This window comes from Argopecten irradians, chromosome 9 (genome assembly GCF_041381155.1).
Source record: "Argopecten irradians isolate NY chromosome 9, Ai_NY, whole genome shotgun sequence".
In the NCBI taxonomy this organism is placed as follows: Eukaryota; Metazoa; Mollusca; class Bivalvia; order Pectinida; family Pectinidae; genus Argopecten; species Argopecten irradians.
This window is the reverse complement of record NC_091142.1, coordinates 1,086,708-1,101,115: the sequence shown is the minus strand read 5'-3', so window position 1 is coordinate 1,101,115 and position 14,408 is coordinate 1,086,708. Positions and strand designations below refer to the sequence as shown.

Here is a 14,408-nt window from a genome sequence, read left to right as displayed (position 1 = left end):
AGTATCATTTTTTACATTTCCCTAATCTTGGAGGTATAAAAAGGGCGTCTGAGGTAACTGAACATCTATATGGTATACCAGGAACACAAAAGGTGCAGCCTTTGATGATTTTCTGACCAGTAGGACAATTTAGGGCTAACATTGATATGTGGTACACAAGGAAATTTGATGGAGCCACTTCTATCATTGAAGGCATTAAAGTACTTTGTACAAATCTGAAGTCACATGTTAATTTTATAATTTCCTTTTGATTATAAAATATAGATGAAAGACATGAGTGTTTGGCCACTGACGAGAGAGCAACATGGAAAGGACAATAAACATATAATTAAACACATTTGAAGTAGACAGAGGATGATCAGCATAACTGCACTTCATACACTAGGACCATTGTAGATACCTACAGATGAATAGGGAGGAGAAATAAAGATTAGTGTTGTGTGTTGTTCATTTTTGTCGTTAAGGTACTGCGCAATACCTAAGCACTAAATTAACAGAAACTGTTAAATCTTAACAAAAATTTAACACAAGAAGAAAGAGAAAAAGGAAAGATTGATCATCTTGAGGTATCTATATTTGATTTATGTGTATACATTCCTTGAGCCGATCAAAATGACTTCAGCATTTTTTTTTATGTGAAACAAGTTAATTTCTTTTTATGGTTTTTTTCTTGCTTTCCCACATTGAGGATGGTGTGCTCTAGACCAATTCTGATTTAGTACAGCAGCTGTGGCTGTAAAGGGATGCACATTGAGATTAGGTGCGGTGTTTGGTACAGCAGCTGTGGCTGTAGAGGGATGCACGTTAAGATTAGGTGCGGTGTTTGGTACAGCAGCTGTGGCTGTAGAGGGATGCACGTTAAGATTAGGTGCGGTGTTTGGTACAGCAGCTGTGGCTGTAGAGGGATGAATATTAAGATTAGGTGCGGTGTTTGGTACAGCAGCTGTGGCTGTAGAGGGATGTACGTTAAGATTAGGTGCGGTGTTTGGTACAGCAGCTGTGGCTGTAGAGGGATGCACGCTAAGATTAGGTGCGGTGTTTGGTACAGCAGCTGTGGCTGTAGAGGGATGCACATTAAGATTAGGTGCGGTGTTTGGTACAGCAGCTGTGGCTGTAAAGGGATGCACGTAAAGATTAGGTGCGGTGTTTGGAACAGCTGTGGCTGTAAAGGGATGCACGTTAAGATTAGGTGCGGTGTTTGGTACAGCATCTGTGGCTGTAAAGGGATGCGCGTAAAGATTAGGTGCGGTGTTTGGTACAGCAGCTGTGGCTGTAAAAGGATGCACGTTAAAATAAGGTGCGGTGTTTGGTACAGCAGCTGTGGCTGTAAAGGGATGCACGTTAAGATTAGGTGCAGTGTTTGGTACAGCAGCTGTGGCTGTAAAGGGATGCACGTTAAGATTAGGTGCGGTGTTTGGTACAGCAGCTGTGGCTGTAAAGGGATGTACGTTAAGATAAGGTGCGGTGTTTGGTACAGCAGCTGTGGCTGTAGAGAGATGCACATTGAGATTAATCCAACATAAGTTAAGATGATCTTGTTAAATTGAGACTTTAGAATAATTCAAAGGTCAAGGCTTTAGCTTTGAACAAAGGGGAATAATCAATATATTTAAATGGGGGGAAACTAGATGTGGTAGAGTTCACTTGCAGTGAGAGGTATTGTTAATGCCTCAGTGTTCAGCAAAATAACAAAATGAGAATTGTAAATATCTTGAATTACACAAAACATAATAATTGTCTTGTGATAAAATAGTTAATTTTAACTCATTAACAGAATAAATGTTTATAGTGAATGTTTATTTAATTTGAAATAATTGACTTTTGAATGTGCTTACTTCTGATTAACAAAATGTTTCAAGCTCATAAAGTATTCGAAAAATAGGATTTTAGATTCACAAAAGACAATTTCCAAAGATAATGTTATATGTACACAAACAAAAGCATAAGTATTATAATATTCAAAACCTGACACTAAGACAGTACCTCAGTTTCAGATTATAAAATATGTATTCACATAAGATAAGTATGGCAAGAAATATAATAACATTCTGAACCCAAGTATTTATATATGCAGCTTATTAACAATGCAATGGTTATTTCAGATATCAGAATCTGCATGTGTAGAAGGTGAATGGGCGAAAAGCAGTATTCAAATATAATAAGCGTTGATTTGAATAAATCATAGGTTCAGAAGGTTATAATCAATTACGCATAAAACAAACAGGTACCTGAACAAGGAAATACATGTCGAACAAGGACAGAATATCTGTAGTTGTCAATATGTTTTAGATACAATAAAATAGAAAATGCTCACCTGTTTTAATTCTCGGACAATAACAATTGTTCTCGATGTCAGAACTGACCGGATGAGTCAATGCGGTTTGAGCTTTTCGGTAAATAGCAGATGTATAATTTTCTGTTAAGGATTATGTACTGAAGAAAATATGAAAAGCCTAGCTTAATAAGACTGACCAAACCCAAAAATACTTTTATACTCAAGGTGGTGACATTTCCCATAAGATTAAGATATCAGATCTCAAGACGACAATTACAAAGAATGTATAAGTTTTGTAGAGGAAACTGTATATATTACAACATATTTAAGGTAAATAAAGGTTCATAAGGAAAATAAAGAAATGAAATAAAATGCAAATTTTCCTTATGAAATATATCATAAGGATTTTAATGCTTTCTATAATAATACAATATTGTAAAACAAAGGACAGTGAAAGCGTACCTACATATAATTTTGACGGACAGATGAATGTATATATTTATTTCAGACACTATATTTGTTTCTATAATAATACAATATTGTAAAACAAAGGACAGTGAAAGCGTACCTACATATAATTTTGATGGACAGATGAATGTATATATTTATTTCAGACACTATATTTGTTTCTATAATAATACAATATTGTAAAACAAAGGACAGTGAAAGCGTACCTACATATAATTTTGACGGACAGATGAATGTATATATTTATATCAGACACTATATTTGTTTCTATAATAATACAATATTGTAAAACAAAGGACAGTGAAAGCGTACCTACATATAATTTTGATGGACAGATGAATGTACATATTTATATCAGACACTATATTTGTTTCTATAATAATACAATATTGTAAAACAAAGGACAGTGAAAGCGTACCTACATATAATTTTAACGGACAGATGAATGTATATGTATTTATTTCAGACACTATATTTGATATTGCTCTACAAATTTTCTTGATTTTATTGTTGTTGGATTAACCGCGGTAATTATATCTGCTTCAGTGTCACACAAAGTTAATTGAGTAATTATATTACGTACACGGGTCAACCAGGTGGTATGACACTAAGCCTCAGGGCAATGGACACGCCAATTAAGTATAATTAGCCTACCGGCCTGACCAGTAAATTTAGAGCAGTAAATGTCAGATGTTTATCTGTTGTATTTCATTTAAGCTTATATTATGTTTATACTCTGAAAAAAGTGAAGGCCACGACCACGGAACGGACAACACGGCACTATTTTGGATTGTCCAGGATATGCCTACCGTTCACGGCCAAAGTGCTAGTGTAATAAAAGACCGTCAAAAGAAATCATTACGGATCCTTGTTTCTTTTACGAAATCAACATTTTGTATAACAAGTGCAAAATTTCCTTGTTATAAATCAACGATATCGACGTACTAGTTACGTAGCTACAGTGTAGGTGCATTTGTTCATCTGTTTGTATGGGATAGGTAACGTGAGTGTGTATCCTTCTGATATTGTCAAATTTGCATGTCGTTTGTTATAAATTTTCTCTGTTTGTTTTAAAAATGATAAGATTTCAGATTTTATATCAATAACTAACTTATACTGGACCGGAGTATGCAAACATTTTAACACTGGACAAACACAAATGCCGAATATTTAAAAGTGTAGAAAAAACCATATCATACCCAGGACCAATATAAGTCAAACTTGGCACAATCCTATGCATAGTTTAAAAATCGATTTTTGATGTTGATTTGCCTTATTTGGAATACGCCTGATTATTGACATACATTTACATCTATGCACATTTTACGCACATCTACAGTAAGTTTATACCCAACTTCAAGAGCATCGTTATATCTGTACACGTTATCAATCCATAGTCAGGTTTGGTGAAATATTAGATATTTTGTTCAAATATTACATCTGTGTTTTACAAAATTTAAACCCACAGAAAATCGTGTGTTGTCTGTGGGTGTGTGTGTGTGAGAGAGAGAATACTATTACTAGCCGACTTTTAGTCACCACACGGCCAGAGTGATGTACCCACCTGCCCGGCATCGTCACTGATTTCACAAGTACATATGCGTAGTATGCACATGTTAAATTCAAGTTTGTTTATCAAAAGACAATTATCCAATAAATAAGCTTTTTTTTTAAATATAGATTGATATTCCGTGGCGAGAAACCCCCCCCCCTCAGTCATTCTCCGAACAATCCCAAGATGCTCATTTTTTAAACTATCAAAAGATATACAATAAACAACAAAATAAAACATTGAATGAGTTTTAGGTTATATGCTTTCGACGTATAGGAGATTTCATAAAAGATGGCGATGACGTCACACAAAGGTACATCCGGGCGCTCAAAGGTACAACTCCTATATCTGTACACATAAACATTGAGGGAACACAGCCGCTTGCGATGTTTGTTTACATTTTATTGTAATAAATAGTACGACAATCCGAGAACTATTGCGTTATTTACATTTCGAAAAGTGTAAATAAAAATATTTTACAATAATTTACAATTTTAAACATATGGTATTCATGTATTTTACTCTGTTTATACTCCATTTTCGACCGCCACGAGAAAACACGGTCGCCATTACGTATAAACATTGACAGATATATTGCAAATATCAATTTGATATTACATATTAAATTCAAAGTCACCCAAAATATAATTATAAGCAATTACTGTTTTCAAAGGGTTTCTTGATAAAACACCTTACGATGTGTGATTAGTACAAAATTAAACATTTGCTTTCGTAGATTACCCCAAGCCCACGGCAGCCATTACAGTACAACCGAGAACCCGAATTTCGTCCGTTTTCAGTGTCATAAAATTCCGTATTCTGGTTAATATTTTTGTCATCAATTTTGGGATTTAGTTTATAACATACAAATGAGTCAGTTTGTAGGTTCATTATATCATATTTTTAAACAAAACTTTGAGTATTTAGGATTCTCGAAGCCGTGCGTAATGTATCCTGGTCGGCATTTACGTACAGTACTACGATCTGTAATTTATATCAATTTAAATGAAGTCTACCTAATATGTATTCAAATTATATAAAATTAATACCATTTCAATTGGAGACTTAACACAGCAGTCCATGGCATAAAAGCGGCTGAAAATGAAATATTAAAAATGAAATATGCAGCATGAAAACTGAACGATTTCACCATATATTATTTTTCGAGATCGGCAGCCATACATGTACGTGTACGTGTAACACAGTAGTTGATACAAGGGCATTCCATTAAAACAACATGTACATATTAAATAACGAAATATATATATATCTTAAACAAGTACTTTTTTAGATAAAAGTGTTGGTAATCATTCATATGATTTATTTCCCCAACAATGCTGTGGCCTGCGGTGATCTACCAGCGATGAAGCCATACACGAGAGGCCGTGGTCTGGTCAGGTGGTTCACGTTTTGTTTATTCATGTTTAACAGAAACATGATACATTGAAATAAATCATTTATTCATAAACACCTTTTTCACAACCTCAATTTATACGTATGAACAAAATCGGAAACGTGTGATGGCCCGGCAGCGCTTCGATAGGTGGCTTCGACACTAAATCTACACTTGTTATATTTAGCAATAAACAAATGAAAATATAAAAATGTTAACATCCGTAACATGTGAAACAATAAGAAACCATTTCAAAATCAGAATTTGCAAGTATGAAAGTATAAACTTTTGTCAAAGTATCGATTGTGAAGCAGGGATGTACGTATCTGTTATTGTTTTTATCAGTCGCCATACTGTGTTTGTACCTTTGAGGACCCGGATGTAAACTTTCTGTGACGTCACGCCATCTTTTCTGAAATCTCCTATTGTACAAGAACTGTACTGACTGTTAGAGAAGTAACAGCGGGCAGACACTTCCTCGCCGATAACGTGATCACGACTGCACCGTAATTTTTTAATATTGTAGTTTCTGTGCGTGTTTTAACATTGTAAGGGTGTAGAACGTGAACGAATTGTCAATTATTGACATATATTGTTATAATTCAATGAATGATTCCAGCTTTATTTACACAGACTGTCAATTTGTTTGGTAACATTTTTTCCGGGAATCAGGTGTTTAGTCTGTCCCGTCCGACCGGAAATTTCCGTGAGCAGAAGTTCAAAACAAGTACGTAAATAGAGAATGTTTGTAGTCCTACAACCGGCTGAATTTCTTTATTTATTACCAAATATTACCTCATTTAAGAGGGAAGTTACCGGGGATATTATTATCGATGTATATTTGCTGAAAAACCGTACAGAATAAGCAACGACTTCCGTAATGCATTAATGCATCATTCGGCCCAGGCCTGGTGATGCATTAATGCATCATTCGGCCCAGGCCCGGTGATGCATTAATGCATCATCAGGGCTTAAAGGGTTAATTAACCATGGCCAGCTGCTGATTTTTCAGCTGCTTCCGCTCGTTAGCCTCCTCCGTCCTGTCTTCCCATGGTACAACTAGCTTATAGGCATGGGAAAATAACACTGTCTGCCGGGAAATTCAACTGCTTGATGTGTGCCTGCGTTTTCTTTTACTGCTGTTGTGTGAATCCGGTAAGCCTCTAGACACCCACTAGCACAAGTTCCACACTTCACATACTGACAAAACTTGTCTGAGTGATAGTAGTAGGTTGTGCTGGTATATCCAGGGCTGGGGTTCACGGTGTAATTCTCTTTCAATATTTTCAATCTCTTCCTAGATACATTTGTCAGGAAATCATTCTAAACTTACACAACTAAATTACAAATATTTCACTAAACCTACACATCTGAATTACCACTAAACCTATACATCTGAATTACCACTAAACCTACACATCTGAATTACCACTAAACTTACACATCTGAATTACCACTAAACTTACACATCTGAATTACAACTAAACTTACACATCTGAATTACCACTAAACCTACACATCTGAATTACCACTAAACCTACACATCTGAATTACCACTAAACTTACACATTTGAATTACCACTAAACTTACACATCTGAATTACAACTAAACTTACACATCTGAATTACCACTAAACTTACACATCTGAATTACCACTAAACCTATACATCTGAATTACCACTAAACCTACACATCTGAATTATAAATTTCATCAAACCTTTACATCTGATTTACAAAATCTTACATACAGAAATGTTGTTGAACTTGTGAAGTTATGCTAGTATTCTTTTCTGGCAAACTTTTGGTTGCCATGGATAATATTCTTGTTAACATGTTCAGTCTCTTGTCTGGATTCACGTTTGACACTATTGTTCCATTCATGGATTTCCAATCCAGTACTGTAAAAGTTTTGTCTGTTTATCCAGTTCAAATGGTCAGCATGTCAATCTGTCATATCCCAGAAGTCGACAGAGAAATCTCTGATCACTAAAACCCATGAAAAATCAGAAAATAAGAAATATATTTCCGTATTTTCACAGAAAAATCATACATGATAAACAAAAACTACTATAAGATACCTTTCGTGTGTTTTATTTAAAAACTTATTTCCGCAGCTCCAAAACCACCTGAAATTTAATAAAACAATCAATTAATGATTTTCAAAATTTGATTATTAAATCATTTTTCATATTTCAAAACTGTCAATCACCAACCTTGTTTCGAGAAATCAAAATTTTCAATCGGAACAGGTCATCACTTGGCCATATTCATGTTTATTTTCACACTTGTTTTGGTGTTTATTAGTTAGATATCATGGCTGTGATTTCTTGCTGATCCCCCTTTTGTCATACCTATGTAGTTTAATTTATAAATCATGAAGACAAAATCTGTCGTTCACAGTCAATAAAGCCATTTGGCATGTGAATTCAACGATTCCTTATAACTGTTAATTAACCGGCTTTCTTTCACACTAAATTTTGTGATTTCGTTTTTCAATGTAAGTTCACAAAAATTAACATAAAACATAAAATTAAAAAAAATGAAATTATTATTAGTGATATCAAATTAATAAGGCAGATTAACAATTGCAAATTTACAATGGCTTATATTAATTTTTTATGCTGTTAATGAATTTGACTGAATTTGATGTCTCACCTCCAATGCAATAAGAAGAATGATGATCCACTCTAGTCGAATGTGTCGTTTGTCGCTCTCCAGATCCTTGATGAGTTCTAATAGTTCTATACAGTAACTCATTTTCTCATTCATCACCTACAACATCAACATCAGTTTCTGAGTTACCTACATTTTAATTGTCATTTCAAAACCGTTAAGTGTATATTTATATTAAAACATGTAAACAATCACTGAAGGATATCAAATTTTATTCTGTGGCGGGGTGGGGTTATTATTAGTTACATAGTTTGTTAGTGACCTAATACGGAAAAATACTGTGTCTAAAATAAATTTGCATCGGGTGAAACTTCTATATGATACTGATGTAATGATACATGTTTTATGTTACACCCAATTTGTTAACGTATTAGGCCACTAACAAACTGTATAACAAATTTATCTCATCGAGGGCCCTTTCATTTAAATAACTGCAAAATGCATTATGAGTATGGAAACTAAAATGACTTAGAACTTCAGCAATTTTTACCTCGTTGAATGATTCAATTACATTGTCATAGTCAATTTCAGTTAAATAATCCTAAATAAATCTTAGGTAAATCTTAAATAAATGTTTTGCTGTTGAAAGTAGTCAACAGCATTATCATTCATACTGTACGTTTTGCTTCCATATCTCTGAGTGCCGTCATCGCGAAGCGTTACTTGACCGCCATCCTGTTTCTAATGACATTAGGGGCAAAGAACGATAACTCTATCGTCCATACCCAATGTGCCTTACAATAAGACTGATGACAGTACAGCACAAGGGATCATAGACGGATCTTGATGCTTACCAAAGAATGATCTAACAGGTATGTCTGAAAATCGTTTCTCTACTTGTTAAACTTTAAATATCAAAATCCAAGATGGCTGCCTGTTAAAGCTTCTTGTTGATGGATTAGTCCCAAAATGCCGTATCCACATGAACAACTAGGGTCCGGGGTGTACCAACCAATGAAATTTGAGACTGATACCTTCAATACTTTCTGCGAAATAGCTGTAACAATTTTCAACTACAAAAATCCAAGATGTATGCCTGTCTGCCATCATATCGACTGATAATCCCAAAATGCAATATGCACAACAAGGACACTAGGGGAACCTAGATATGAAATTTGAGACAGATCCTTTTGTTTCTTTGTGAGAAATAGCGGTAACAATTTTCAACTAACAAATCCAAGATGGCTGCCTGTCAGCCATTTTGTTGACTGATCAGATACAAAACGCTATTATATATGTAACTAGGGTTATTAGGGAACCTACCTATGAAATTTGAGACAGATCCCTTCAGTACTTTCTGAGAAACAGAAGTACAAAAACTTCAGATATCAAAACTCAAGATGGCTGCCTGTCGGACATCTTGTAAACCGATTGATCCCAAAATGCAGTATGCACAAGGCCTGAGGGGAACCTATATATGAAAGAGAGATTGATCCCTTAAGTACATTCTGAGAAATAGCAGTATTAATCTTTAACTATCAAAATTCAAGATGGCGGCTTGTCCCTAGAAGAACATTTAGTACTTTCTGAGAAAAAGTACCAGTGTTAACAAGAACAAGAGGCCCAGAGGGCCTGTATCGCTCACCTGGTTAAGGAATCTTAATATTAACCTCTAAATCCCCTATTGGGCCCCACCCCTCCTGCCCCTGGGGGATCAGAGCCAAAATTTATACAAGTTCTGTTCCCCTTCCCCCAAGGATGTTTGTGGCCAAATTTGGTTACAATCCATGCAGAACTCTAGGACAAGTACCGATTTATAGAATTTACCTCTATTTCCCCTATTGGGCCCCGCCCCTCCTGCCCCCGAGGGACCAGAGCCAAAATTTATACAAGTTCTGTTCCCCTTCCCCCAAGGATGTTTGTGGCCAAATTTGGTTACATTCCATTCAGAACTCTATGACTAGTAGCGATTTAAAGGATTTACCTCTATTTCCCCTATTGGGCCCCGCCCCTCCTGCCCCTGGGGGGTCAGAGCCAAAATTTATACAAGTTCTGTTCCCCTTCCCCCAAGGATGTTTGCGGCTAATTTTGGTTACAATTCATGCAGAACTCTAGGACAAGTAGCGATTTAAAGGATTTACCGCTATTTCCCCTATTGGGCCCCGCCCCTCCTGCCCCTGAGGGGTCAAAGCCAAAATTTATACAAGTTCTGTTCCCCTTCTCCCAAGGATGTTTATGGCCAAATTTGGTTACAATTCATGTAGAACTCTATGACTAGTAGCGATTTAAAGGATTTACCTCTATTTCCCCTATTGGGCCCCGCCCCTCCTGCCCCCGAAGGACCAGAGCCAAAATTTATACAAGTTCTGTTACCCTTACCCCAAGGATGTTTGTGGCCAAATTTGGTTACAATCCATCCAGAACTCTATGACTAGTAGCGATTTAAAGGATTTACCTCTATTTCCCCAATTGTGCCCCGCCCGTCCTGCCCCCGAGGGACCAGAGCCAAAATTTATACAAGTTCTGTTACCCTTACCCCAAGGATGTTTGTGGCCAAATTTGGTTACAATCCATTCAGAACTCTATGACTAGTAGCGATTTAAAGGATTTACCTCTATTTCCCCTATTGGGCCCCGCCCTTCCTGCCCCCGACGGACCGGAGCCAAAATTTATACAAGTTCTGTTCCCCTTCCCCCAAGGATGTTTGTGGCCAAATTTGGTTACATTCCATTCAGAACTCTATGACTAGTAACGATTTAAAGGATTTACCTCTATTTCCCCTATTGGGCCCCGCCCCTCCAGCCCCCGGTGGGTCAGAGCCAAAATTTATACAAGTTCTGTTCCCCTTCTCCCAAGGATGTTTGTGGCCAAATTTGGTTACAACCCATGCAGAACTCTATGACTAGTAGCGATTTAAAGGAAATGTTGACGGACAGACGGACGACGGACGGACAACGGACGCCGCGCCATGACATAAGCTCCTCGGCCCTTCGGGCCAGGTGAGCTAAAAACGGACAGACGGATAGACAGATGGACGGACAGATGGACAAGCTAATTACTATTGGACACCTGCATCTTGATGCGGGGCCCTAATTACCTTTATTCTGTGAGGAACACTGAGGTGATTGTAGCACTGCTTGTACAAATCTCCCAGTCTATCCCGATCCCAGTAGAAATCTGGAGTGTCGAGTAACTCGGATCCCAAGTTCATGGACTGCCTATATTAACACAACAAGAGGCTCAGTTCTGATACAAAATAAAAGACATAGTCTTTATTAAGTATCAACTCAGTTCTGATACAGAATAAAACAAAGACATATAAACACTATATATTTGTCCATTGCAGATTTCCATCAGTTTGACTTTTAATCTATGAAGGGAATTTTATTACATCATAACTGCGAATTCAGAAGAAGGTTTTTGAAATCTTAGTCATTTTGACCCCTTTTGGCCCGACTGCTCTGGTCCCTGGGAGTCAGCCAGGACCGATAGGGATACAATGATAAAATACTATCTTTGACTAATATTTATATCCAAGTTTCTCATTTATTATGAAAATGAAGCAAATAATGCTAATAAATATGTTTTTCCTATATAAGCTATATCTGATTTCTCCTCTGGGGAAAATCTGAGACCCCAGGGTATGAAATTCACATTTTTTGTAGAGAGTGTTAAGACCCTTCTATGTATGTTTGAGTTAACAAGAAGATTTTTGAAATGTTAGTAAATGTGACCCCTTTTGGCCCCTTTTGGCCACACCCAGAGCCCCCTTGGGTGGTATATAATCCACAATTTTGATTAGCCTGAATTGTGTTTATGAAGCTTTGTGCTAAATTTTATTGAATTTGCTTTAGCAGTTTGGAGACGAAATAAAAAAGGCAAATTGTTTACCGACACACGTACGACGCACAAACAGGCGATTATCGGACTTGTGACTTTGTGTCAGGTGACCTAAAAATTATACTGTAACTGTGAACTCATCTATTTCTTTTAAATATTATTTCATCATTTATTTTTCATTCATTTTTATAAAAAACAGCCTAAAGTACCTATCAATTATAGTCGAATCTGTCTTAAGCGACCATTCAAGGGAAATTGAAAAGTGGTCTCTTAATAGAGAGTGGTCTCTTAATAGAATAGCTCAGGTTAAGGAGGATACATAGTTTGATGTTTTAAAATATGAAAATTAAAAAAAATATATATTTAAAAAATCTTTAAAAAAAATCATTTCAGTTATTTATTCATGTAATGACATGGATCTAAGTATGTTTTAAAGAAAACAATATACAGTTGCGGCGGTGGAAAACAATTCCTCAGGTTGGTCCCAACACCTCTGGAAAAGAGTTTTGACTGTTGACTGATATGGCATGAACAACTGTTTTGTTACCTGAATATTCTAGGCTAAACATCGTAATAGTAAACAACGAAACAAGAGAATTGTTTTGGTATTAAGATATTTTAATTTCAATAAATTCTATAATAGAGGAATTTTCAACGATAGTGAATATGCAGATTTTGGAAGATGCCATGGAAATTAACATTCAAATGTCTCCCCGATAAAGTCTTGTTGCATTGGGGTAGCTGGTAGTCGGACATCGTGTTGGAATTGGCATTTGCTAAGGGAATCTCAAGCTCTTGGACTAACATACTCTCCTTGTTGTCCTTTAATGCCATCAGGTCCATGTTTGTGATATCATTGAATAGATCTGAAAAAAATGCCAAAAATATTGTTGTCTGTTTCATTAAATATATTGACTTACTAAATACATGTACCTGGAAATCGTACTTTTATACATGTACTGTACTGTACCTATAGAATTTCCAGAATCTGTAACCCGGAATGTTTCAATAATTATTTCTTACTCGTTATCAGGACATGTACTAGTACTTATTTATATATTGAACATAGTGTCTTTAACAATGCACATTACCATATTCAAATTAGCCGATCAGAGATATGTATGTAACTACTTGTTTTGCTACGACCGTAGTCATTAGCATAGAGTAAGAATGATACAATTAATTTGTTTTGCTCTGGGTTCGACTGCCGCGTTAGCTTGCAGATTCCTATGTCTCGCTACAATATTAAATGGTACTAGTGAGTATGGACAATGGACGACATCAAATTCATTTTACAGTTTATTAATATTTAACATGTGTAAAGGCGACAACAAGAAAATACCCGCGAGGCTCAGTGGGAAGTAGTGTGTAATGGACAGTTTTGCTGCTAATATTCTCACGTTTTCGCTATCAGAATAAACTCCTACCCATCAATGAAAGACCGAGCACGTGGCGCAACACACCGGACCGATTATCGATAGTTTAACCTCCAATTTCACAAACACCGTTCTCCAGCGAAGATTCTCAAAATATCTCCTTAACGGTTAACCCCGAAACTCAACACAGGAGGCTCCCACTCTTTTCCAGCCTACCAACGGCTCTCAACACAAGAGTGAAGACTTTTAATTACTATCGAAACCCGTCTAAAAGCGAGACATGCCAAGTCCAACATTGCACAATTTCACAAGTATTTCAAACACAAAAATATAGCAAAAATATCGACTGACAGCGAAAAATACACACACAGTAATGTTAATGCATTTCCATACTATATGATAACAGCAAATTAGGGAAAGGATGGGCGACAAATATATAAAAATTACATAGGATTCACAAAACACAACCCTCACCTCTCAAGGCCCGGTAGAAAACTGAAAGTCTCGGCGCAGTCCCGAGATCTCGTGCCCAGCAAATTCCCGCCAAAGTCTCGGTTAATATAATTTCTGGAAAATATAGCAACGAATTCGAAGCGCACCGCAGCTTCGTTACATGTATATCACAGCATGTTATACTTAACGGTTACGCTAGGGTAAGGACTAATGTCACGTAATTGATTCTTCACAGCCTCCGTTACATGTCCAGTCTTGAGATTGTTTTCTTTAAATCTCTGTTTTCAATCAGATCCAAAATTCCTTGATTGGAAATTTCGTCAAACCGTTCTGGTTCTGACGCCTTACGTCCGTCACAACTGTCGATCACAAAGGTGGGGCGACAACTGAAAATTTGATGCGGGCGCTCTCGTTTTCGTGATGTCAACAATTAAGCG

General features: G+C 36.5%; 2 protein-coding genes across 2 annotated transcripts in view; both read right to left on the bottom strand.

The window, feature by feature from the left end:
- Nucleotides 1-656: 656 nt before the first annotated feature.
- On the bottom strand, nt 657-5,717 carry LOC138331083 (nematocyst expressed protein 3-like). The gene is made up of 2 exons (XM_069278538.1): nt 5,654-5,717; nt 657-1,486 (listed from the first exon to the last, which is right to left on the bottom strand). Exons 1-2 carry the CDS (start codon nt 5,715-5,717, stop codon nt 657-659), a joined length of 894 nt encoding a protein of 297 aa, XP_069134639.1.
- A 2,062-nt stretch (nt 5,718-7,779) lies between these two features.
- Nucleotides 7,780-14,408, bottom strand: part of LOC138331043 (required for meiotic nuclear division protein 1 homolog) — a 46,273-nt gene continuing 39,644 nt past the window's right edge. Inside the window, 3 exon segments of the mRNA XM_069278501.1 lie at nt 7,780-7,815; nt 8,345-8,461; nt 11,400-11,520. Of these exon segments, the coding sequence (XP_069134602.1) occupies nt 7,780-7,815; nt 8,345-8,461; nt 11,400-11,520 (274 nt within the window).